The 26,207-nt window shown below is 38.4% G+C and overlaps 1 protein-coding gene across 2 annotated transcripts in view; it reads left to right on the top strand.

Annotated features, from left to right (window-relative positions):
• The window catches only part of TLL1 (tolloid like 1), a 141,753-nt gene that overhangs the window by 66,293 nt on the left and 49,253 nt on the right, over positions 1-26,207 (top strand). For both annotated transcript variants that reach the window (XM_063424242.1, XM_063424243.1), the window contains 6 exons: positions 6,162-6,277; positions 11,513-11,615; positions 12,799-12,915; positions 13,844-13,989; positions 20,128-20,323; positions 21,767-21,892. In XM_063424242.1, the coding sequence (XP_063280312.1) occupies positions 6,162-6,277; positions 11,513-11,615; positions 12,799-12,915; positions 13,844-13,989; positions 20,128-20,323; positions 21,767-21,892 (804 nt within the window). The remainder of the gene's footprint in view (positions 1-6,161; positions 6,278-11,512; positions 11,616-12,798; positions 12,916-13,843; positions 13,990-20,127; positions 20,324-21,766; positions 21,893-26,207) is intronic.

The following is a 26,207-nucleotide window of genomic DNA, read 5'->3' as shown; positions in this document are numbered from 1 at the left end:
ACACGGTTGGCTACTTCTACATATACTGTTATGAGCAAAGCACTACTTGAGTTACTTAAGAAAAACCTAAATATCTTAGCTGCTAAAAGCAAAAAGATGAGAGCACACTATATTCAGTCCTTGCTCTTCATTCATACGCAGGTTCTAGATTAAAGTTTCAAATCATCTGCTGTCTCCTCTTCTTCTGCACTGCCTGATGATGTTTCACAGCTGAAGACTTCTCTGCTGTCACTGAGCAGCCAGGGTTACTTCTGTCAACGCAGCTGCAATGCTGTGTCTGTGTTGCTGTCTCGCTGTCTGGTTCAGCTTTCGTTAGTATCTCATTGAGTCTACAGCTTGCAGAAAAGAAACTAAAACAGACCTGGTATGTGAATTAGCATTCTCAGAGACAAGGAAATAGAATAGGAATTTTGCTTACTAATGAAAGTGATAAGCGATTATCAAACTATTTCTGCTATCACCCCAGAGACTGCAAACTGCTGAAACGCTTTTCTTTAGTGAACCTTGACATCTTTCCCCGGGTAAAGATGACAATCTTCACTCCAAGCTGATTCAGCTGTCATTCTGATCGGATCAAATTGTCAAGTTAAGATAACTTGCATATTATTTTTTTTTTTTGGAGCAGAAACTTCTGGGCTTCGTTAACAAACACCATCCGTCCAAGTTAGAGTTAGAGTTTGGCCAGAACTCAAACCTTAAATTGGAGTGATGTTTTTAACATATCTTTTAAAGACAATCTCTAACAACAATAAACATAAAATGCTTAAAATACAACCAACTGTCATAATATCTTTGCACAAAAAAGACATTTAAAAGTTAAGATAAAAAATTGTTCCGATCACTCGGGAACTCGTCTTTTCTGGAACTCTTCTTGAAGACAGTTGAGTACCAATTGGAGCAATCACAGGATCAACACCTGATGGAAAAATCATCAATGATGCTTCAGGTACCTCTCTCCAAGACCTTCTGAAAAACACTTAAAGATTTAACAAACTGAAATGCAATGTCTCGAGTCACACAAGAGGTACCAAAACAAGCTCAAAATCTCATTTCAAGCGAAATTCGTAACACAGTTAAAAGAATCAAATGAAGCTTCAAAAGGACATGCTAAAACATTGCATAAAACATACAAGATTGATTACAAAAGAGACAAGCTATATACTTAACATGACACTTAAGAAAAAATTCTGACTTGCACCTAATAATACAACCATATTTGTTAACAACATTCATGAAGTATTTAGATGGCTAAAAAGATGAATAGAATCATTTAAAATGACAAGTACTTGTTAGAAAACCCTATAGACAAATAACACAACATAAAAACTTGAACATCAACTTACTAATGCTACCAATTTATATACTTAACATGTCATCGAATTATATTTTAAAACTCTTATCTTTTAAAACTCTCATACACTAGGACAACTCACAACTAACAATACAATTAAGGATCTAACAATTTGCATCATTTTAAATCTTCTTTATCAATGTTCTGTTATTATCATTTCAGTTAAACCTGTTTCTTCCCTCTTTCTTGCCTTTTTTTTTTTTTTTTTTTTTTTTTTTTCCAAGTACAGTTATACCATCAAACTTGTTTTCACTGGGCAAAACTGTTTATTTACTCATTGCCCTAAGACCTTTCTCAAAGATTTCTTGGCTCTACTGCTACTGCTGGCAGGATTATCAGTGAATTTCTGCTGCCCTGGCATCCTCCTGCCCAGGAAGATTGCTGGCTCTCTCAACTGCCTCTTGAATGTCAGGTAGTTCAAAATGCTGTGAATCATGTTTCCAAAAGCTCTTATGTGTGCTGACAAATGACAAACGTGGACTTTACAAGTACAATTTCAGCCTGTAGATTACTTAGCTGTTTCAGGAAACATTATTCTCAACTCACTGGCTGTGGTCGAAGCTGGGAAGATTTGCTATTTGGAGAACCTGGGAGAAGGTCACTCAGCTTGAGAGAACTTGTGCCACATGACTGCTCAGCAGAAGGCTGGGCCGTCATGGCTCTGAATTCAAATTACCTCTATTATAACTTATCTTGATCCTCTCAAAATTCACACTGACTGAAAAGTCTCACTGGCTAAAGCTCCTCACCCTTGTCTCATTCTGCCAGGCATGGGGACATCACGGCTCTCAACTCTCTCATTAGTGCCATCACTGAACAAAACATACCACCACATTCCCAGGCTCTGAAACTCATCCCTTGGGCACACTACTGTGCTTCCCTCATCTCTCTCCCCCAGCACAGAAGACCAAACCCAAGAGCAGCAGCAAAGCCTCTCTGCCCAAACAGATTTGCCAGGGGCTGGCTTCAGCCAGCTGCACCCACCTCTCTAGGCAGGACAACAACGCTGAGAGTTCTGAGATGAGGCTTTGTTCAGCTCTGAGAATCATTCTCAAAAGCAACTACTAGAAGACCTAGCAGTAACGCAAGGGACCACTCCAGCTGGAGATGTCAGCTAGAGCCCTCTCAGCACCACTTACTCAAATGCAGCTAGCAGGGCACTAATAACTATTTTCTATGTAATTTTAAATCTAGTTTCCTTTTTCTCTCTTTTTTTTTTTTTTTTTTTGGTTCTACATATACTTTACAAGTTAAACAACTATACCTTTTACAAATTATAAAGCACTCTTTAAATCAACTAACTCTTAAATCTAACATAAGTAAGTCTCAACAAAAATCTACAACCCTCATTAACCTTATAAACTCTATATGTGTGGTAACTCACTAAAAATTCATTATTAATTAAACTCCTTAACATTTAAATATAGACTTAAACTTAACTTAAACTTATCAGGGCCCAAATCTTAAAAACAAGCTTTAAAATTATATGTTTAACAATAATTAACTCAAACTCAAATTAATTCACACAAAAATTAATTTTAACAACATCAAAATGTAGAAACAACTCATCCTTACACAGAGTTAATAACTCTAGCTAAGAACTCATTTCTATTTCATTTTTTTTGCTTTATCTTTTTCATGATAGGATATATCTTTCTTTTTCACGTTGCATTTCTCACACAGTGATGGATTCTTTCACAATAGAGGGACAGATGACTATTTTCCCTTCTTTTTCTGGTGTTTTTCTTGCAATGTCCACTTGTTGCATGTTTTCACTATCTCTGTTTAACAATCCTGAAGGCTTCCTGGGTAATAGCACGACATAGGGTCGAGTTACGATGCTTGCTTATCTTCAAAGACGATACTGACAGCCTCTGCACTCAGCGAAGGGGGGGGGTAAGAAGATTTCAGAGCCCAGTCCGTCGGCTAGTGCAGTTGATTGGCAGACTGCAGGGGCATAGGAGCCTCTAATTGAGCTGATGGTGTGCTGACATTCTCATTAGTAGACATCTTGTTTATTATATTTTTGAGCGGGACAGAGAAAAAAAAACACGGCTTGGCCGGGAACACTGCCGGTCGCTCCGCTGCTGCTGCCGCCCTGAGATCCGCCTCCTTGCTGCATCACTTGTGCCCTCCTTGTTCCGCCTTCGGCCCCTCTTGCCTTCTCATCTTTCGCACCGCCTCCCGGGTCTGGCAGCTGAGCCACTTCTTGGTTGTTTTCATGCGGCCTGAGAGGTGCAGGGAGCATTTCCTGCCTTCTCCCTGCACAGCCGGCCAGAGACGAACAAAGGGAGGGGCAAAGCGAAGCTGCATTCTCACTCTCGGAATGCGTGGAATGCATGGAATCTCCACTGAAGCGTCTGGCTACCTTAGATTTTTCCTGTTGTTCCTTTATCTTGGGGAGGGAAGCAGAGGGACAGGGAATCTGTTTTTCTCCGGCTAAAATTACGGTTTTGCTCTTTTCTGCGAATGTTCGCAAGGTATTTATTGCTTTTTCCCAAATTACGCTTAACTCTGAACGTCTCTTTGCTCTTTTTCCCAGTAAAACTACAACGTCCCATAGCAATCTGCCTTTCTCTTTCCATCCTACTTCTCTGCAAAGAAATGCTGGCCGCTTTCGCTTTCCTTCTTCCCAAACCCATAGGGTTACCCGATTTATATCAGTCTTTGATATTTTCGCCTCTTTTCGAGACAATGGACGCTACAAGCTGCATGGCAGCCAAAAGGTACCGGTCCATAATTGAATCCCTCCGCGTCTGCCGCTCTTACCTTCTCTCTGCTGACAGTAGGTGGCACTGTCGCCTTTTCTGACCAATCCAATCGACAGACGCTCCCCGATCTGCCCCGAGTATCCAGGACTGTGTTCCGTAAGCGACACACACACGTCCTAAATCAAGCGAGGTCTTCAACATTTAAGTCTTGCCTACAGCATCTAAGCTCAGCGACGGCTAATACGTCTCACGTACAGCATTGAAGCCCGGTGGACGGTAAATAAGTTCCGCTTACAGCATCGAAGCCAGGCGAACAATATCTGAGTCTTGAACAGACAGCGTCTAAGCCGTATTGACCAGGCTCCGTCCCTGTTCGGGCGCCAGATAAAGGCGGAGCCCTGGTAGATCGGGGGCTAGAATAACGTGCGTCCACACCAATATGGTTCTAAGCACGTAATCCCATTTATTCTGTGAGATGGTGGGTTAAATACAGACAGAATAGTTTACAAGAACAGGTGCATTCTGATAGGCAGTGAGAATACAGAAATATGTAAGCTATTGCAGTTTAAGGTAGCCACCATGTCTTCCCAGTAACTGTTCTATGTTAGTAACACTACTACCTTAATACATTCTCAGTAGTAGATAAGTTTATCTGCTACTACGTATGCTGAACGTACTGAGGCCTGCTAGACCAGGCCTGAGGCCTGGTCTGAGGCCTGGTTTGAGGCCCAGGTGTGGATAGCTCTACCTTATGATACAAGCTATCCTCCTACAGTCAATGACAGATATAGCCTTTTCACTGAAAAGACTTTGTGCAGAAATGTCATTTGTCGTGGCTGCCTGCAACTTTTTAAAGATAAAACCACATTTTTTAAATGAAGGGAGGAAAATATGGGTTTTTTCCTGTTTCATTCCTAAAGGACAGAGTGATGGTGGCTTTAGCCATTACACTTCTTGAGGGCCATGCCAATCTTTCCTTTCTCTCCTCATCATGATGACCATTTGAGTGTCAAAGAGCATATTTAATGCCTTGAATGTAACCTACACCTGCTATAACAGCATAGTTGTCTGATCACATCTTAGATGCATTTTAACAAAACAGCCTTTACAGCTGTGTTGTCTCTTTGTCATAACCAATCCTTTCCTTTGTCCTCTTTTATTTAAAGATTTTCCAGAACATTTATAACTGATTGATATTTCGATGACACAGTTGTTCACCTGCTGCCAGTGGTAGCCCTGTAATCTGAAAGCACTGCAGATCTGATTACACTGTCATGAGATAATATCACATTCATATCTTGTATCACACCTGCCAAATCAGTGGATGAAAAATTTGATTAAGGTCAAAAAAGATGACTGATTAATGTGCAGCACCCTACCAAAATCAGTTTTAATGGTGGAGAGTGGCAGCAACTTCCAGTGTTGTATTTTAGCCTGAAGATGATTAGCCAGCATCTACCAGCATCTACCAGCATGATTGACAGGTGAGAGAAGGGTGCTAAAATCTTCAATAATAAAGAATAGAAAAGCTTTTGGTATTTTAAGGCTTTATATTTGCTTTGCTTTTATTAGGCTTATCTCTACAAATCACTCTTGCTAAGAGACTGTCAAATATAGGATTTAGCTTTCTATACCAACATAAACGAGTTTAGGTCAGATCAGTTTTTCATGTGAGCAAAGGACTAAATTAAATTAAATCACTGAGAAAATTTCAGTGTGATGCAAGTCATGTTGTGCTAGCATTTGTTTTAGTTCTTACAGATGTCTAACTTTTTTTTTAATTACCAAAAGAGTTCTATGTATAGTACTGCAGTTGATTGACAGCACTGACATTTTTAAGACTGCCATAATTTTGGTTATGTCAGCAGATGACACACAAGTGAAATAGTTCATGGAATAAAAATATCCTGCTTAAAATGGAATGAATGTCAAATTGGCTTAAAATCATGACTTTGAATAAATTGTAAACTAAAACTAGTTTATTTTCCATTCTGCATCTGTAGTGAGTTAAATGTATTCTGAGTAGATATTGGAAAGATGCATTTTTCTCTGTTAGGCACATTAAATTTTATATTTTTACTGTAATTTGTTTCTTTCAGCCTGTGGAGAAACACTGCAGGAATCTACAGGCAACTTTTCTTCTCCTGGATTTCCAAATGGTTATCCTTCTTACACACACTGCATATGGAGAATCTCTGTGACCCCGGGAGAGAAGGTATTTTAATGTTCCTTTAGCTAGACACAGATAATATTTTCAAAGTAAAATGCTGTGATTATTTAGCTTTTCATTTAAGTTTAAAAGATGCATATTAATTGAAAATAATGGTGTGTTATAAAAAATGGGACCATGGACTATGTACTACTGACTTTGATCTGTGGCATCAGAACCACATCATTGATTCAATGGGTGTCCTTGTGAAATAAAGGCACGATTTCAATCTGCTGTATATTTGCACTGTGAACTCCCTTTAAAACTGGCTCCCAGTTCAATTTATGGTTCAATATAAAGGTAGAAGAGGTGATTCAGGTTTCTGAATGGTCCATTTTCCAGCATGGGCTCAGGCAAGCTGACTGAGCTGTATGGGGCTGATAGCTGGGCTGTTACTAAGGAAGTTCTTAGTGTGTTCAAAAGGATGTTTCTAAAACTAAACTGTAATAACATTGGTAAAGAAAGTGTCATTGTGGGTGTTCCCTGGAATTGGTTCTAGTGCGTATAGTATCACTTTCTGGGGATCAATTTTATGGGGAAAAAATGCGCTTGGTGAGAGCAGTTTGGAGAGAGAAGTGTGCCATCCTAGTGAAAGCAAAATCTGTCCTTCCTGTGTACACTTTAAAAATGTGCTGGCTACATCTTATTTTAAATTATTGGCTCAAATATCAGGCTGCTTTAAAACAAAAAAAGGATATAGGGAGTGATAAAAAGCTTCAGCTGAGACAAAATATGGAGGAAAAATTATGTAAATTTCCTTACATGAAGCAGAGGCTGATATCAAGCAGTTAAATACTAAAGAATAAAATACTGAATCTAAAGACTGAAATATAGACTCTATCAGATTCAGTACTGGCAAGTTCAAATAGGAAGACCCAGCACTTGCCCCCAGATATTTCAGCCATTTGTTTCAGAAGTCACTATGTGGCCATTGTTTTCTCCTGATTGTATTACTTTTTTCCGTGTTTTTTTCAGGTCAGGGTCCTGGTAGACACTAAGAATATATACTCTTGATGTTCTAATAGATTCTGAGGAGCTATAAGGACATTTGCTACTGTGGGGAATTAAAGCAAAGTCATTTGGAGAGTGTTTGCCCTCCTCTGGGCAAGAGCCAGAGACAGGAGGAAAACTAAATACTCTGCTGGGAGGAAAAGGGTGGCTCCACAGGTTGTCAGGGAAAAGAAATGAGATGAATAAGAGAATGTTTGTGCAAAGGATGAAAATTACTCTAGATAGTAAATTTATGTCCCCATTATTTGTGTTGCATTTTAGACATCACTGTGATAACAACAAAAACGGCTTGGGATGTTTTTTCCACCACTCCATTAAAAAAAAAAATTAGAAAGTGTGTTCATCTACAATTATTTGCTCTTGAAAAAAATACTAATGTGTAAGTTATTGTTGATGTTTAAGTATTTATAGCATACTTCAACTTTGTGTAAGCCTATCTATAGACACCAGTGTAACATGAATATGTTTGTAATATAATTTTTAAAAAAGTCTTGAGTACTGGACAAAATCTTAATGGGGAAAGCCTCTTTGTTGAAGTCAGGAATGTGAGAGGACTGGCTCCTTTCCCAATTTACCTGCTCCCCCAAATGGGGAAAAGAATAAGCAGAATTTTCTAGCTGAAATTTTACATGACAAGTCATGTCCATAGGGCGCTATTATTACCTCCAACTCTCTAGTCCCCATATAGTTCAGCAAGAATAAAGTAAATTATATTTGTGCTGGTGTCAAAAACTCTCTTGTCCATACTATTCCCATAGGATACTGGCTGTCTTGAAAAAAAGAACCCTATTTACAGCCATGAGGCCTAAATCTTAGCTACTGCATATATCATCATACCTTGAATGACCATTATACTTGATCCAAATTTTTCTTAGTAAATGGTGATAACACATTCATATACTGAAGGGAAAATGAAAGTATATTTAAATTTTTGTTCCTTTGCTGCTTTGGCCCTGATAAGTCTCAGTAATATAGTGTGTAGATTAGAGTATGTGTAAGTGCATCATGTCATGTTCTGAAAGGTCAGTGAGCACTTCAGTCACCTAAAAATAAACTGAAAAGGCTTTGCCTTGGTTTTTTCTTTTTATTTTTTGGGATTTAGCATTCTGCTGCATGAGCATAGTTTGGACAGCTTCTATCCATGCTTTTTTCTGCAAGTAAGGACTCTTTTGATCTTTGATGCCCAGAAATTTAATGAAGGCTGGGACTGCAGTGGCATGCACTAGTTGTAGAATTCCCTTTATTCACAAGGCATCATAAATTGCCAAGCCAACCTAAAATATGTGTGTTCCTATTAGTAAAACAAGGTAGTCCATTCACCTTTTACTTTTGAGACTTAAGACTACATGGTAAACTGTAGTTGTAAAAGCTGTATTCAGTATATCTGTACACAGAAAAGTCTCAGAGGGAGGATGGTGTTGTTAACGCTGTATGCCCCCAGCCAGGGTGAATCCTGCCTTTTGGTGTGTAGAAATTTTATTGGCATAGGGAGCATTGCAACTGTGCCAGCGTTTTATTTGAATCTGCCTTTTTGAATAGGTTACACTACTTTTCAATTTTCCTTCATGCTTTATATGAAATATAAAATAGGCTAGAAAAATCCTTGATTGATATAGGTAAAAAATGCCACCTGCAGAAACCTTGGTTCATATTACTGGTGTTTGTTGTCTATTTTGGGCTTTCTTATCTCAGGCAGTAGGAGGTATGATATATTCTCTTGAAAGCTGCAGTAGCACAATTGAATCAGCTGTGTAATCAATAATTCTTTAATTGTGCTGACAAATACCTATTGATTTTTTTTCTTGGGAAGCCTCTCAGCCATCCTGTCCCCTTGAACAAGCTCTGCCTTGTCTGTAGTTCTATTTAATACTTTGCAGAATAGCATATCAGAATCTTAAATATATTTGAACTTGTTTGGTTCATGACCAGAAATCATGCTGTGACAGACTGGGGGTTCTGCCTGTGTACAGCTAATGAATTCTGGTCAGTATTAAAAAATTGCTGTATCATCAAATACCTTGGCATGTCAGAGTGAGAAAAGGCTGTGAAGGTTATTTCATGTAGTTTCAAAAGCAAAAGCCATTGAGGAGGCTAATTAAATTTTAACCCTTTCTATTTAGATAGCAGCACTTTGAGACACTGACATGATCACAGCTAAGGGAAACCATCCATTTCCCAACACTATCCTGGCAACTAAGGTTTGGAAAAAGGTGAATTTCCAAACAAAGAACAGAGAAGAAATCCGATGTTTCAGCTGTGTCATGGAAAAAGGAAAACTTGTGGCTAGACTGGTGAGAGACCTCCAGGCTCTAAGGAGCTGAAGAAATGAAGGAGGTATAGGCTGTGGCTTCTGTAGCTTGCTTCCAGCAGAGCCAGCTGGCTTAGTTTAAGCAGCTGTCTGAATCTCATCAGGGCAAATAAAAAGGGCTCTGACTGCACAGATTGGGGGGGTAAAGTTGGCATGGCTAGAAAAGGACAAGACTGATGAGGGCAGCAGACTTTTCAAGCAGTATGGCTAAATACAGAGATACCTACTTATTTTTTGAGAAAAAAAGAAGGTAGGCGTTTAGAGGGAATCTGAACTGCAAAGTGGATGATTTGAGGAGAACAAAAGTTTTGTAGTTGGTGTGGTCTCTTTAGTTGAAGGAGAAAAATTCTGCCAAGGACACAAAATCGCTGTGTGAATGAGAGAATAATCTCTCTGCCATCCTCTAAAGTAGATTCAAAGAGGATTTGGAAATGTATTAAAAAACTGAAGCAGAGTAAAGCGTATGAATGTTTTTATTTTTGGCCAGCTCTTCATATTTCTCATGGTAAATATGTGCTTTTGGGAATTCTGGTAATATCTGTGCATTTATTTATTCAGTACATCTTCCAGAAGGACTGCCCAAGTAGTTAAGGTGAAATGTCCCATGGGTTAAATATCCATGAAAGGGTGTGTGAAACCGAAAAGAAGTTTGAGATGGAACTAAACCATCTTATCTCTCTGTCTGGTTTCATTTTTCCAGTTATGGTGTTAAAATATTTTTCCTTGCATCTAGACTAAGGGTAAATTCCTCTCCTTTCAACTGACACTCACAGCTGCTCCATAGGCTGCCATGGAGATGTATTTTTGCAGTGTGAGGTATCTGTTACTGTGCAGCAATTTGTGTTTGTTTGATAATGGCAGGTTTCAATTGCGAGTTTCTAGGATGAAATCTAAGATAATACCAATTCTATGCTCAAATGTGAATAGAGAAGAATTTCAGTTAGTTTGAAACATTTGTTTATGTACTCTGAGGAGCTGATTCTGAAGAAGATGAATTGTTTTTCCAAATACACCTAAATCCAATAAAAAGGTATTAATTGGAAATTATTTCATAGTACAAAATACTAATAACTTTTAATCTGCTTATTTGGATTTATCCCTGTAATTGCAGGACATGATGCTATCCAGTCAGTCAGGGTTTAAACTATAGCTATTGTGTCAACGTGCAATCAGGACAAATCCTATTCCTGTGTTAAAAGTATAGGTTTATGGCAGTTTAGGATTAATATTTCTAAAAAAGGGATAATGTAATTTAAGGGTAGTCTTTGTAGTAAGTATTGAAAATATGCCTGTTTACAGATATTGTCAGTAACACTTGGAGTCCAAATTCAAAAGTTCCAGAAATGTCCAGAACTCAGATTTCTGTATAAAAAGCTTTATTATAGCTTCATGAAGAACCATTAAGGGACTGTATACCATTTCTTATTAGTGAACTTGCTTTCAGAATTAATACCCAACATTCTCAACATTTATGTGTTTAAAATAAAATATCTTGTCAAAACAGTAGTGGGAGAAGTGCAAACCAAAATAAAACAATGATTTTTATTTTTTTTTATTTGCAGCTGATTATAGTCAAAATGTAATGGAAGAGGAATTGGCAGTAAAATTATCAACACACTTAAAATTATATTACTGTTATATATTACCTTATTAGCATTCTCAAATTTCTATTTCACAGTGAAGAACTCCCTGTGAGCAATTAAATGTTAGTAGTTTGTCTTGGATCTGCTCAAATATATAAGTTTAAACAAAAGAAATTGTCATATTCTTTTACTTAGTCAGAGAAATAATTGAGGAGAGTATAATTAAATAGTTGGAATCCCATTACAGGTCACTTTGGCTTCAGTTCTTCAGAATGTTGTTGAGATTGTTTTTCTCTTATTTACCACACAATTTATTTAGGCCTTCTCATCTGATTGCAGATCATTTTAAACTTTACCACCATGGACCTTTACAAGAGCAGTCTCTGTTGGTACGACTATATTGAAGTAAGAGATGGCTACTGGAGAAAATCCTCTCTGCTTGGTATGCAACTGTTAAACCCTGCACCATCCACTGCACCACATTCATTGGGCTCAGTGGACCTGCTGTTAAACCCACAACAAACTTCTTGGGGTTTAGGTGTCTAGAATGTATCTAAACTTGGGAATGGGAAAAAAAAACCCCTTTAAATAGCCTTGACTTCAAGCCTTGAGCCTTCCTTTCAGGGCAGCTTGCCATTATTCAGCTGCAAGTGTGGAAAGATGTCAACTACAAAATGTGCAAGTTTTGCTTTGCTTATGGATGTTGAATTATGAAGCTGCCATAGGTTTTTTTTTCCGAGAAATAGGGAAGTAGTTTACAGACAAATCTGTAGAGCATGAGATGGGAAATTCATGGGTCATGTGATGAGAACATGCAGCTGCTGTATAATGGTTCTTACAAGTTCTGTGCCTGTGCCTTTAAGATTATGAGTAGATTGCTTCTATTTGTTCTTTGGGTGTCCTTCCCTGCTCTTGCAGAGAAGAGACATGCAAAGCAATAATGAATTAAGTTTGAGTTGCAACTGAAATGTAAGAGCTGCAGTCATCCTATTTTAATTCAGAAAGTTGGTGGGAAGACTTCACCTCCCATAATGCTAGTGCCAAGGTACAGAGGACAGCTCTCTGACAGGAATGTCTATTTTCTTGGCCTTGAACAGAAAATAAAGAAGAAACTATTAAGACCAGACAGTAATTATCCTCCTCTTCCCTATCAGCTAGAAAAACAGAAATTTTACCTACCTAGGCAGAATTTAAGAGGATAATGTAGAATAGGTCATTTAGATGTTACTTTTTAAATCTCTTTGGCCCTTAGGTACAATGAGCTGTATTTCTGTGATGTACATGGCATTCCTTTCTTAAGATTAGTACTCCCTTTCCCCTTCCAAAATGCATGTGTTTGTATGTATAGAAACAATCTCTAACATTTTTTCCATTAATTCCCCTAAGGTTTTATACTTAGACTTGTGAGCCTGACTGCAATAAAATGTTCTGAAAGCTTTATAATAAAATCTTTCTGTGTTGGGTCCTGATCTGCAGAAACCCATGTGCTTAACCAGGAGCATATGAATAGTTCCACTGATTTGGTTCTGCTACTTCTGCTTATAATGTTAAACACTTGTATAAATGTTTGCAGTATCTGGCTTCAGAGGCGGCAGAAAGTGCAGTTACTGGTTGCATGTTTTTAGGCAGGTTTTGTGGTGACAAACTGCCAGAAGTCCTTGCATCCACCGACAGCAGGATGTGGATTGAGTTCCGCAGCAGCAGCAACTGGGTTGGGAAAGGTTTTGCAGCAATTTATGAAGGTAAGCCTCTTATAGCATTAAAAATTAATTGATTATGGCAGAAAAATATTAACCAGATACCTCTGGATATTAATCATCCCCCACCAAAACGAACATATGAAATTACTGTTTTATCACTGAGAGACAGTAGGTGCTAAATTACTAGACAGGGCATTTTGAAACTCCTCCTGTGATCAGATTTCAGCTGAGCTCTTTTTCAGGGAAATCACCGATAATAATCATAAACATTTTTTACTGGTCTTTAATTAACTAAATATGCACATTCTTGTGCTTAGTGTTTGCAAAGATTTCTGTGTGTACTTTCTGTTTATCCTTCAGAAAAATCTGTCTTATATTTTCCATATACTCTGGGAATAGTTAACAAAGGCACCCATGCACATCGGGTATATTAGCAAGTCAACATTCCCCTGTTTAAAATAGAACCTGTACTTCTTCTGAAAATATTTTTTATTTATATTAGCTGTTTCTTCAAACTGAGTGTAAGCCTGAAGTGATAAAATGTAGGTTTAAATGTGTAAATCACTATAAAATATGAGACTTTGCTTTCATTTGTCTCTTTCTAAAGGTTAGTAAATATTAATGAAGAATGTTTATTAGATATATTTCAAGGGTGAACAAAAATTTAATTATTTTGACCTTTTAAATATATTCTGTAAAATGTATAGATTCAGATTATCCACAATTACAAATTCGTCTTCAACACTGTAGACATGTTTAGCGCTATTAGAAATGCTAAATGATATTTTCTAACTGAAGTACATGTAATGGTTTAAATTGTGTTTTCAGTAATTTATCCTTGGTAGATTTAAGTATTTTCCAGAACAAATTTAATATTAGTTTTGAAAATGAGACCATATAATGCCATTTTGGGCATGGGGAAATTACAGAATATGTCATTATTGACAGTAAAATGTTATGCTTTTGTCAGCTATTTGTGGAGGTGAAATTCACAAAAATGAAGGCCAGATCCAGTCTCCCAATTATCCTGATGACTACAGACCAATGAAGGAATGTGTGTGGAAAATAACAGTGTCAGAAAACTACAATGTAGGATTAACCTTTCAAGCATTTGAGGTAAAGCCTTTTAACTAATCTCGGACAAGCATCTAGTGGCTAAGTGATGGTGAAATTTAAGGGAATATTTATTAAACCTGTGAATGAATTAAAGAATTCTCTATGAAAAATTAACTCCAGAATCCATGAAAGTTTCTCTTCCCCAGAAATTTTCAAAATAAAAGGGTTTTTTGTTATATCTAATATTTGAATTAGAGTGTTTAAATTATTGAAGACAGTCACATTTTACCAAGTACGTCATCCAGCTCAGCAAAGCTACTTCAGTATTCTGTTAAATACCCAGGATGTTTTATCGTTGCTAAATCTTATTGTCAAAAAAGAATGTGTGGCTGGAGAAAAAAACACTGTGTTTTTTTGCTTCTGCCTTGAAAAGGAAAAACTCCTAAAACTAATACTCAGATCACAAACCTATATATAGGGAGGAAAGAAAAAAGGTGTGGTCATCATACTAGTATGTCTTTAGTGTACATCATGCTGTGTATAACATTGCTAAACAGTGGTAAACTATTACATAAAAAAGAAAAAGTAATACTTCATATGTCTGTTTTATTCCTACACAATACACCAGCTTAAACTTTGTAGATAAATTTAGTAGCATACTTTGAGTTAATTTGTTTTATTTGAATATGCTTCAGCAGTAAGGGCATGAAGAACACTTTTTAAAAATCTAAACTTTTTGGCTTTATGTTGTACATAGGTATAAATACAGGTATAGTAAACATAGCTATAATTTCCAACATGACACTTTAGTCTTGCAGACAGACTTCAGGGTTATGGCACATTTTTGCTATGACTGGTAGAAAGATTTGAGTGTGAGACAATAAGGGATTAGGACTTTATCAGCAATTATGAATGTACAGTATAGAAGTTCTAATAATTTCATAGATTCTACTTAATTTTCCCTTTTTTTTTTTAATCCTGAATTAATGTTTGTTCTTGTGCAGACAAGATCAGCTTCCCCTGATCCTCTGAGTCTGCATGACCTGGCTCAAGATTACTTACCGTAGTATGTTAGTCTCTTTATTTATGCCCTGTTGAAAATGAACGTTTTGAGTACCTTTTATATCCTTTACTGACTAGATATGGAGCTTTTCTAGTCTGCCATTGGTGCTCAGCATTTTTTAATGTGATGACAAGGGAAATTGTTGTTGTTTAAATTTATGGGGGGCTCCTGGGGAGGGTCCCCCGGGAAACCCCCGGGGTCCTTGAGGTCGTGGGTGTTCCCGTGCTGGCAGGCAAAGAGACTCAGATGCCGGTGGGGTGCTGATGAGGTGAGGGTTTATTCACTGAGGGAGGGGGGAAGGGAAGGGGAGAGGGGGAAAGGGGAAGAGGGAAGGGGAGCATCCGGACGCCTCCAGGGGAAGGGGGGCAAAGAGGGCAGAGCCTTCTGCCTTAGCATTCTTATCACAGAGGTTCAAAGGGGCGCGGTAACATTCTCCAGCCAATGAGGTTACAGATAACTTGATACTGCAGGGAGGATACAGACTTGGGATAAACCATACATTTTCAAGGGGTGAGCTAGAGCAAACCATTTCCATAAAATGCAATCCCACAGGAAATGGCCCTATTCCTCTGCAGAAGAGACTTGCTGCAATATTTGGTCTGGATGTGGTTGATCAGCAATGGTCTGTGCGTGTGATGCGTTATCACTTGAACTGACCTCAGTTCAATATCACTGCTGGGAGAATCAAATGTACATCTCTCCCTCTTTCAGGACTTTTTCCAACCATGACATTAGGGACTATTTCCAAGCATGAAGATAGCATGCTTATGCCTCACCATACAGGAAATAACTAGAAGTAAAGGACCAGCAAACAACAGAACATTTTAGTAGACAAGTGATTAAAGCCTTAGGAAGAAAGGACCAGTTTTTCCTCCAGACTGTTTACTATGATGGCACTCTCTAGAGGTGAAACATGTGGACTAACACCTCATAATAAGAAAGAGGAAATTGAGCAGAAATATTGTCAGGGGACAGTCTCAGTTGGGGCTTATACTTCATGTTTTGAAAAGAAAAAAAATATTCAACAGTAGGGACTTGAAATACTTTTCCAGGGAGAGTCTGAGCTGTAATTCCAGAGTGGCAAGATGCCCTTGAGTACCAAATGAGGCACCCCAGACAGGCACAAGCCTGTTATATCTGTCTTTGTGGCATCTCTTACTGGCTCATCCACTGGGCTCCCTGCTGAGGATGGGAGTTGCTTTGGGAGCTGCTCTGGAATGCCTGGACATTCACCACTGGGTCTGATTTCCATTTCTGCTCCCAGCTCTTGAAAGTAGGTGTTCTGGTTTTTGATACTGAATCCCTCTCTGGACTGAATCCTTGGTGCACTGCCCAATAAAACAAAAAGTTGTTTAAAAATCAGTTCTTGGTGCCAGCTGAGATAGAAAAAAGTAAATGTCAGGCCAGAGAGTTATTGCAGTGTGTTTGTGAGAAAATTACTTCTGTCTTCTGAAAGGTACAGTTAAGTAAGAGGAATTCTCATTATCCCTATGTAATACTAGAAAAAATAACTGTATGAATTACCTTCATTCTGAAGCGAAAGCACTAGGGAAACTGAGAATTTCAAGCTGTATCCATGAGTCATCTTGTTTTGCCTGCTATGGACAACACATTTTCCACTGAGTGCAGGATTATACTTTATTTAGCTGCTATAATTTCCAATGTCTGTGTGAGAGTAGAGATATTGGGACTGGTAACTCCATATTTTTCATTGTTACAGTCACCTTTATGATATCCTTCTTTGAAAATTAGCAGGGGTTTTTTTGTTAGTTTGTTTGGATTTTTTACTTAAGAACCTTTTTGGCACACAGTCTCACCAGCTAACACAATCCAGAGGGTTTGTAGAGCAGATTCATATTAATCTTTCTCATCTGAGTGACCTTGTTAAACTCTGTGCAGATAGCAATCATTTAAATTTTTTTTATGTAAATCAGGGAATAAAATTTATCTGACCTGATTTCACTAGGCATATGTGTCACCTTTTATGACTGAATTCTACAACCTAAGGCAGATATGTTTACCTGTATTGCAGTTTGACTTTATGAACAAAAATATAACAATGACAAAACATAATGTAGATTTTTACTGCAGTGGAATTGCTCCCAGATTTGCCCTTGGTTTTGTTGTTGTTTTTCTAAACCTGAAACTACCTATGAGGCAGTTTTTTGAGAAAGGATGTAGAGAATGTCTCTGGCATGCCATTTCTCTGGGAGATTTTATAGTGCTTTCCTGCTCTTATGTGCCCGCTTTAGTAATTTTTCTGTCATTATGTCAACTTAGTTCTCTGATGCCATTCAAATTCGAGGTTTCCTCCAAGGCCTTCAGGAGCCGAGGTTATCTTTCAGTTTCCTAAAGGAAATGCATTTTTCTGTAAAAAAATTTTAGGGTTGTTTTTTTGTTTGTTTGTTGTTGTTTTTTTTTTAATTTTCTAGCATTCCACATATTTCTTCTCATCAACACATAATATCATGTGAATATCTTGTGAAATTTTAGTGCTCCAATAAATAAGATTTATGGGATCAGTCTAGTTACAACCAAACTCGCCAGGGGTCTTTTCATTAACTGGAAGAGATTTTCCTCAAGGAACAAATAGGAAGTAGGAAGAATAAGAAAGATAGACAGAAAACATAGGAGGAAGCAGGAGGAATAAGAGACTACTGCAAGAGTAATAGACCTTTGTATTGTAGTGTTCGCAGATGATAGTACACATAATCTTAAAACTTGAGGTACAGATAAAAACCCCACATTTTATAATATTTTCTTTCATTAATTACCAAGTACTAGTTATTTCTCAAAACCACAATACTTATCTGTTAGGTTACATATAGTTGTAACACTTTAATCCCTTAGTATTTATAATACTGGCATCGCTTGCACTAGTGCTCAGCTAAATAGAAATTATTATGGTAAAACAGCCACCTTTCAAATGGGATTTTTTGAAACTCAATAGCACTTTGCAAGTTGGTTGATTTTTATAGTCTTAGGAAGTTTAGAAATTTACTCCTATACAAAATGTATTTTTAGCTGTTCTCTTCTGCCCAAAATAAAGTGATCCTCAGAAAAGAAATTACTAATTCACCTCAATGGAAATTTGGCAAGTGTAACTCAGAGCCACAACGGGCTGGTGGATAATCATAATTTCCATATTGCCCATAAAAAATGGAAACATGGGAAAAACTGATGTTAATTGAATGTCCTGAGTACTGAAATGACCACAGATGTGTGGGGAAAATGTGCAGTTCCTTCACTGATATTAGTGAGTTTTGAAACAGTTTACTTCTTGGTTTTTATTGACATAACAAGGCAGACTTTATTTCATATCGGAATATGATGTCATGAATTTATTAGTTAAATTAATGAAAATTTGGAATTGGCATTGTCAAAAACTTACCAGTGCTCATGTATTGCATTAGTTGCATACAATTGCCACTAAAATCTGCAATAGGTGGTTGCATCTCAGATCTTCCTGGCTTTCCTCACTCATTTCCAAACTCTGTCCCGAAGCAATTCCTGAGCAAACATCTAGGAAATTACAGTAAATGGCAATATGGTTTGTGACAGATGAGTGGGTGGTAGAAAATTGTGCATGTAAATGCCTAAAGAATTGGAAATTTGGAAAGAAGACAGAAAAATGTTGTATGTGCCGTATTTTGATGCCACTAAAATGACATAAAATCAAACAGTTCCCCCCAATTTTCCCTCTTATATAAGAAATCTTAATGTGCTAAGTGAAAGCTCCTTAGTCTGTGGTGGTTCCTGAGCTTCATGTTGGTCATGATCCACAAGTAAAGCAGAGAACTGGTGGATACTTCTACTTACTGTGAAGCTTAGGTGCAAGAAAAACTCTCTCTGGAGATCAAATGTAGATTTTTCTGGGCTTAGTTTAGACTTCTTTATCAATTTAACAGAATGTGGATGTGCTGAATTATATCTGAGGCTTTCTCCAACCCTTCTACCTGATGGTGATCCTGTCACCCTCCCTGCCCTCTCCATCCCTAAAGTTGCCTCTCCCAATTCAGCCAGTTCGTTGAATAAGAGTGTTCTTATAGGAATTAATTTTGAATGCTTGGATCTAGTTAACTCTTATAAATAAGATTGAGCGATGTGAAGTATTCCAGCGGTAAAATGACCCAGCTCAAGAGGGTTTTTGATTCTGTTGAGAAAGACACACTCTCAATAAAGACAAGCATCATAAATTATCTAGCTTCTGGACAAGGTCATATTTGGGCTGCTACTGCTTTCCTCTCTGGTGCAATTCCCATTCTGATTGACTCTGCAAATAGTATTATGTAAAGAGCACAGAGCTCACTACTCAAGTAGACATGCACACATGCCCACTCACATATTAGTCTGTGTTTGAATGTCATCCAGCAGAAAGTTTAAGTGGAAGGGGAAATTTTCAGTTGTTCTGATTTCAGAAGGTTTCTCCATCAGTACAGCAAAGGTTCACTCATTGACCCAGAAAATCAAAAGAGGACACCTAAAATCAGGAATTGTGCAAGAGAAACTGGCCACAGAAAAATGAGGGTTTTTTTTGTCCTCTGTTCTGTTGACTACTTAACAGCTGATCATTTTAGATGTATATTTGGATCTAATTCTTCAGGTGCATCAAATTCCTTACCCACTGCAGGTTTTTACCTTTATCCTGCAACATCAGTGAACAAGTGCAAAATTTTGCTCAGTCTGAAGGATAAAGGGAGATTCTAAAAATCTTATCATAGTGATCAAAATCGAGCTTTTTAACATTGCTAAAACAGTGAATATTTCTGACCTGTTTAGATGCTGAGCCATTAATCTTCTTTAGTTGAATGTACATGAGAAAAGAGGACTTGAGGTGAGAATAGAAGTTTGACAGAACACTAGGAAGCTTAGAGGTGAGGATGTCTTTTTTAGTTACTTTTTTTCCCCAGTTAGGCTATTGTTTCCTTAGTAACATTTCAATTTTTTGTGTATGTGTAAAAAACAAATATAGTTAAAATCAGTTCAGTGATGCTTATTCTTCTTCCTGCTGCTTGAACCCTAAGCAAAGAACTTAACTTTAACTTTGAAAAATTTAAATTCTGTTTATTGTCTGACTGATATTTGATATTTATGGTCAAGTTCATGTAGGTCACTTTGAAAATTATGTTTTACAGATTGAAAGACATGACAACTGTGCATATGACTACTTGGAAATCCGAGATGGAACAAACGAGAACAGTCCTTTAATTGGTCACTTTTGTGGCTATGACAAGCCAGAAGACATTAGATCTACCTCTAATACCCTGTGGATGAAGTTTGTTTCTGATGGAACTGTTAACAAAGCAGGGTTTGCAGCTAACTTTTTTAAAGGTAAGTGTTAAAACTTATTTTAGGAGTTAGGACCAGCTTATCACTTCTTCTTGGACTAGAAAAACTATGAAAGAATGTTAAAAATATTTCTCCATCCTTTTTTTACTAATAGACTGTATTGTCTCTAGAATATTTTTTCCAGGGCATACAATTTATTAAAAACAAAACAATAGAGGTTTTTGCATCTCCTAGTAAAATGTGTCCTAAGAATGAAGGAACATACTCAGCTCAACTTTCTACTGTCTTCAGGTTCAGTTAATCAACTTAGTTCTGAAACATATGTATTTTTGTAAAAAAGTGGCAGTTTTTTACATTGTGTTATCAAATACAAAGTTAAACAGTGTAATTGCAAATGGCTTTTTTCCCTGTTTAGTTTTTTTTTTTTTTTACTTTGTCTGAGTCTTGTCAGTTTTTTCCAATCTATTTTCTAGATTGGTCTGCTTTATCAATTTATTCTCTGTAAGCAGGGAAACCCCCCCCCCAAACAGATCAGAAATCATATTGAGCAATAACCTCATAGTCTTCCTTGAGCAATGGGTATTTTTTGGGGAAGGGAGGGTGTCATAAACTGCAGCTATGCCTGAAGCATTTGATGTATGGAAAATTTGTAATTTGCACAAGGTGCTGTCACTGACACAGGTAAAGCCATTGGCAGTGGTGCGGCCATGATGACACCTGAAATAGAGGTCATGCCATCAGGAAAACCTTTTTGCTCTTTTGAAAAGGAACCATGGCTTTTCTAGTCCTAACTGATAGTTTTCATTGTAGACAATTATAATTTTGAAGGCTATAGGCATGAGAGTAGGAGGCCTGATTTTTTCCCTGAGAAATTACTTGTCCTGGTGTGAGGAAACAATATTCCAGCATCCGAGGAATATTTCAGTAATGAATCTCATGGGTGTATTTCAGAGCTAGTAGAGAGAGCAGACAATTCCTTTCCCTCCCCCAGCCCTGATTCATCTTGCTCCTTTTAATATCAGTAGAATAAAACCTAGGATTTGAGGATTCTGTTAATCTGTTTTTGAGTATGAATTCAGGATAATGTACTGATTGATTCTGAGGGAGATAAAGTGCCCTTCAAGTGACCCTACTGTGGATTTTCAATCTTTCCTTCAATACTTTGTACAATCTTTAGATTATGACTGCCTGAATTACTGTATGCTGCACACAAAGCGCTTATAAATCAGTTCTGCAGCTGTCAGTAGATATTGTTAAAAAAAAAAAGAAACCCAAACATTCACACCCCACAAAGAACAAATTTTTGTTTTCTCCATTGCAGGTCTCCATAGCATTTGAAAATCCTCTAGTGAGCAACCACAGTGTTTTATGTAGTGCATCTTGTAATGGCATGCATACAGCTTTCTGGGTTAATACTGATCCAGCACTTACAGCTGAGGAACATAATTATTTAACACATTTTTGCATTCTTCCCTGTCTTGGCAGAGGAAGATGAATGTGCCAAACCTGACAATGGTGGCTGTGAGCAGCGCTGTGTAAATACCCTGGGCAGTTACCAGTGTGCCTGCGATCCTGGCTATGAACTTGGTCCTGACAAGAAGAGTTGTGAAGGTACAGTGTGGCTGTCTTGTTAGCGTAGGAAAACATATAACCACACGAAGGCGATCATATGCGGTTCTTTATTTGAGCGCGCAGGGGCACAGGGGCATACGGTGCCCAAATCTTGTGCCCGAGAATACAGAGTCGATTTGTGATTTTTATAGTTTCAAATTATACATATGTTAACTAACCTCCACCCCTAGATACTGATTATCCTATTTCTTAGTTACTATCTTAAATCATACCTACGCTCTACCCTGTGTTATACTTGATTTGGTTAAAACAATGCTTCTCAATTGTCTCCTGGGCTGGAGTCATACTTAAACAATAGTATGAAGCTGGTTGCAGAAGCTGATGTTTGTTCCAAAGCCATCTGTAAAGTTCAGATTGTGCGTCATCTACCTTCCCCCAACTACCAGCAGTTAGCTTAAACAGAAATTATTATTTTAACCCTCCACCATCATTCCCCCCTTTGAAAGTATTTTCACTCTAATATACTAAGTGTAAATGCTTTCACTTAATACAGTCCATTTGGCTTCAGAGTTTATACTGGATGTTCTTCTTCAAATCCTCGGTTGTCATGGGCTTTGTCCGGGATGTTGTTGCGGATTGAAGGTGCTGGATATGGATTCCATGCCAATGCCTTCATTATGGTCCTGTTCCAAGATGCCTTTTTCTGTATCTCTCTCTTCAGGATTCTGTAAACTAACCAAATTACTAAAAATATAATTAGTAAAATTATCAGATTTTCAAGGATAGATTTTATCCATGAACTCACATTCTATCTTAATCCTTCAAAGATTTTACCTAACCAGCTGGTAGCTAAATCCTTTTGTTCCTTTTGTGCCTCATGCTCTATTTGTTTTAACTGGCTGATGTCATGTTTTACATCTGCAGTTACATTTGGGATGTGGATGCAGCAATGGTCAATTTGTCCCTTTAAATATCCACACACTCTGTGTTCTTTCAAAAGTAACATATCGAAAGCCAAACGATTTTGCAGAGTCATTTTGGTAGTGGCCTGTAATTGCATGTTGAGTTCCTTAAATCTCTCTTGTGTGATTCTTGCTAATCTATCTACCTGACCTGTGAATCTATATAGCATTTCTCTATTTTGATAATGTGCAATGGGACTAAACAAGGATTCTAGGGCCCACCCAATTTTTACTCCACTAGAGGGTTCCTGCCAAGTGTCGTCTGGGTTCTTGTCCTCTGAAACATCTCGTTTTGCTTTTATTTGCAAGGGCTCACTGCTCCCGTTAAATGGGTATTTCTTCTAAATTGGACATAAAGTGGGAAGGCCCAGGGTGATTTTTCTTACCTCCCCATCCATAGGCAAGTGTGTTGTCCAGGTGCCATCACTCATTGCCCATACAAACGGTCCTGGACTTCAAATTGTACTCCTGCTACATCCTACTATAATCTTGGAATCTATTTTGCCTTGTTTGTGTTTAATTTTCCTGCAGGCACAACCGATTCGTAAGGCTTCTGCCAATGGTGACCACTGTTTTATTTCCAGATTATCAGAGGTGCAATCATAAATTTTATTACATACCCACCAACTTACCTTATTTGCCTCTTTCTGACTGCTAGTACCAGTACTTGTCACTGTGGGATCTGTCTCATTTTCAGAGCCTTTCCATTTAATGCACCAGGGTGTGCTTTCCATATATTGGAATTTCTGGAGGATACTCATAGACCATGCCCTGTCCCAGGGTTCCAGTCCTTTCCAATCCTTTTCTTCACATTTCCACACCACAACACTCTCTGTAGCATTGTCCCTGATCTTTTGATAGTGTAGAAACCAACATTGCCATTTTGCAAGGTCTTGGTCCTTAACCCACCACTCTATGATTTGTCCTAATTTGCCATTACTAAGAATGCACTCTGACTTTCTCATGGATTGCATATAGGAATCCTCTGTTATCTTCCAGTACTCTCTGACCACCACCCTTGACTCTGGTACTTGTTTACAGTTGATTTGTTCCCTCCTATTTCAGGTAATTTTGATGTTATTATTCCCCAGCTTACTGGGTCCCCTGCTGCCTTTGGTATTGACAGACAGGCTGTTATTCTGCTGGTATTGTGCATTTTGGCAAAGTCTCTGACCAATCCAATCATTACATTCTCAGCCCGAATTTCATTAGAAATTTCTATTATTTGTGTCTTTGCCTGTACCTCTCTATCGAGATTTCTCTCGATAACTCTGAGGGTCCAGCCAGCGGAGTAACGGCTTAATAAAATAGCAAGACGGCTTCCCAGGATATGCTTTGTAAAATAAAGGTTTTAATAACAGCAAAAATAATAAACATTACAAAATGAAAAGAGATAAGCCGAGCACAGTGTACCAAGCACAGTTACACAGGCTAAGGCACTCCCAAAAAGCCTCGTGTACCCTTATGCAGGCCCTTTAGTACTCGATGGTCTAGGTGGGCTTATTTGGCTCTTTGCCCAATGAGATTGACATTAGGCTTTGAGGTGCACTTCCAAAGCCCTATCACTGTGTCTGTGCTGGTACTGAGCCAATTACAGCGAGCAGGTTATAGAAAATTCTAGCTTAACTTCCTTATATGGAAACACCTGCTCGGGTACAGAAATGCACAACTACACCTCTCTCTTCATTCTAGAATGAAGAGTGGTTAGTTGACCCTTCTGTATTCCATATCCCAAAGTAACAGCAATCCCTACGGGTGACATTAGTATCCATGAAATTAACATTACCCACAAGAAGAGCATGGGCACAATTACCAATACCATTTGAACAGTTACAGACATTTTAGCTTCAGCTTTGTCGGTCCTATAGTTTCTACAGCCCACGATTGGACTCCACGAGGGACCTTCTTCACACACATGTAGTGTATCCAGGGTTCCACTCCAGCCACTTTGACTGCTGTAAAGGTGGTTAGCAGTACCTGATGGGGACCAGTCCACTTCTCTTTTAGTGGTTCTTCGTTCCAGGTTTTGATGTATACTTCATCTCCTAGTTCGATATTGTGGACTGGATTCTCCAGGGCCAGTGGTCTGTTCCACACGAGAACACTTCGAAGCCGAGCTAGAGTTTTCCCGAGGGACAGAACATAATTATACACATCTTGTTTCCTTGTGACATGAACATTTGGATTGGGGTTAGGAGATTCATATGGTTTCCCATACAATATTTCATAAGGACTAACTGACATCCCACTCCTAGGCTTTATCCGAGTTCTCAGCAATGCGATTGGTAGAGCCTGTGGCCACTGCAGTTTGGCTTCCTGGCATATTTTACTGATCTGCCCCTTCAGTGTCTGGTTCATTCTCTCTACTTGCCCACTTGACTGGGGTTTACATGGTGTGTGGAGGTCCCAAGATATTCCCAATAACTTGCTTACCCCTTGTAGCACTGTGGCTATGAAGTGTGGGCCTCTGTCTGATGATATCCCTAGGGGCACCCCAAACCTGGGAATGATCTCCTGTAATAACCACTTAACTGTTTCCTTTGCTTGGTTTGTGCGGCAGGGAAGGGCTTCTGGCCATCCAGAAAACGTGTCAACCCCTACTAACAGGTATTTGTATCCCCGAGTTTTTGGCAGTTCTGCAAAATCCACTTGCCAATAGTCTCCTGGTTCTATTCCCATCCGAATTCTGCCTAACTGTGCCTGTTGTCTAGCTACTGGGTTGTTTTTCAGGCAGATTTCACATTTAGACATTACTGACTTGGCCATTGTTTGCATCCGTACTTAGATTAGGTATTGTCTCAACCACTTTACCAACGCCTATGCACCCCAGTGACACTCATTATGTTTTACCTGTAAAATTTCTCTCATTACCAAAGGAGGTACCACTATTTGCCCTTGTGCGGTTACATACCACCCTTCTGCGTTCTTCTGTGCCTTCAGCAGTTGTGCTAGTTTTTCATCTTCTATTGTATATTTTGGCTTAGGAGGCAAATTAAATTGAGAGATATTAAGTCTTGATGGTATCAATGTCGTTGTTTTCTGCACCTCTCGCGCTACCTGACGGGCTGCCCAATCTGCTCTTCGATTTCCTTCACAAATTTTGGAGTTGCCTGACTGATGTGCTTTGCAGTGCATAATTGCTACTTGTTCAGGTTTTTGTACTGCATCTATCAGTTGTAGGACCGCATCTTCATGTGTAATATTTGTACCTTGGGAGGACAGCAGTCCTCTTTCTTTCCATAAGGCTCCGTATACATGCACTACTCCGAAGGCATATTTGGAGTCAGGCCACATATTTACTGTCTTTCCCTCACTCAGCTCTAGTGCTCTGGTTAACGTGATTAGTTCTGCCCTTTGTGCAGATGTATTAGGTGGTAATGCTTTTGCCTCTA

The sequence above is a fragment of the Prinia subflava genome, assembly GCF_021018805.1.
Source record: "Prinia subflava isolate CZ2003 ecotype Zambia chromosome W unlocalized genomic scaffold, Cam_Psub_1.2 scaffold_2cwr_NEW, whole genome shotgun sequence".
Lineage (NCBI taxonomy): Eukaryota > Metazoa > Chordata > Aves > Passeriformes > Cisticolidae > Prinia > Prinia subflava.
This window is presented reverse-complemented; position numbering and strand designations above follow the sequence as displayed.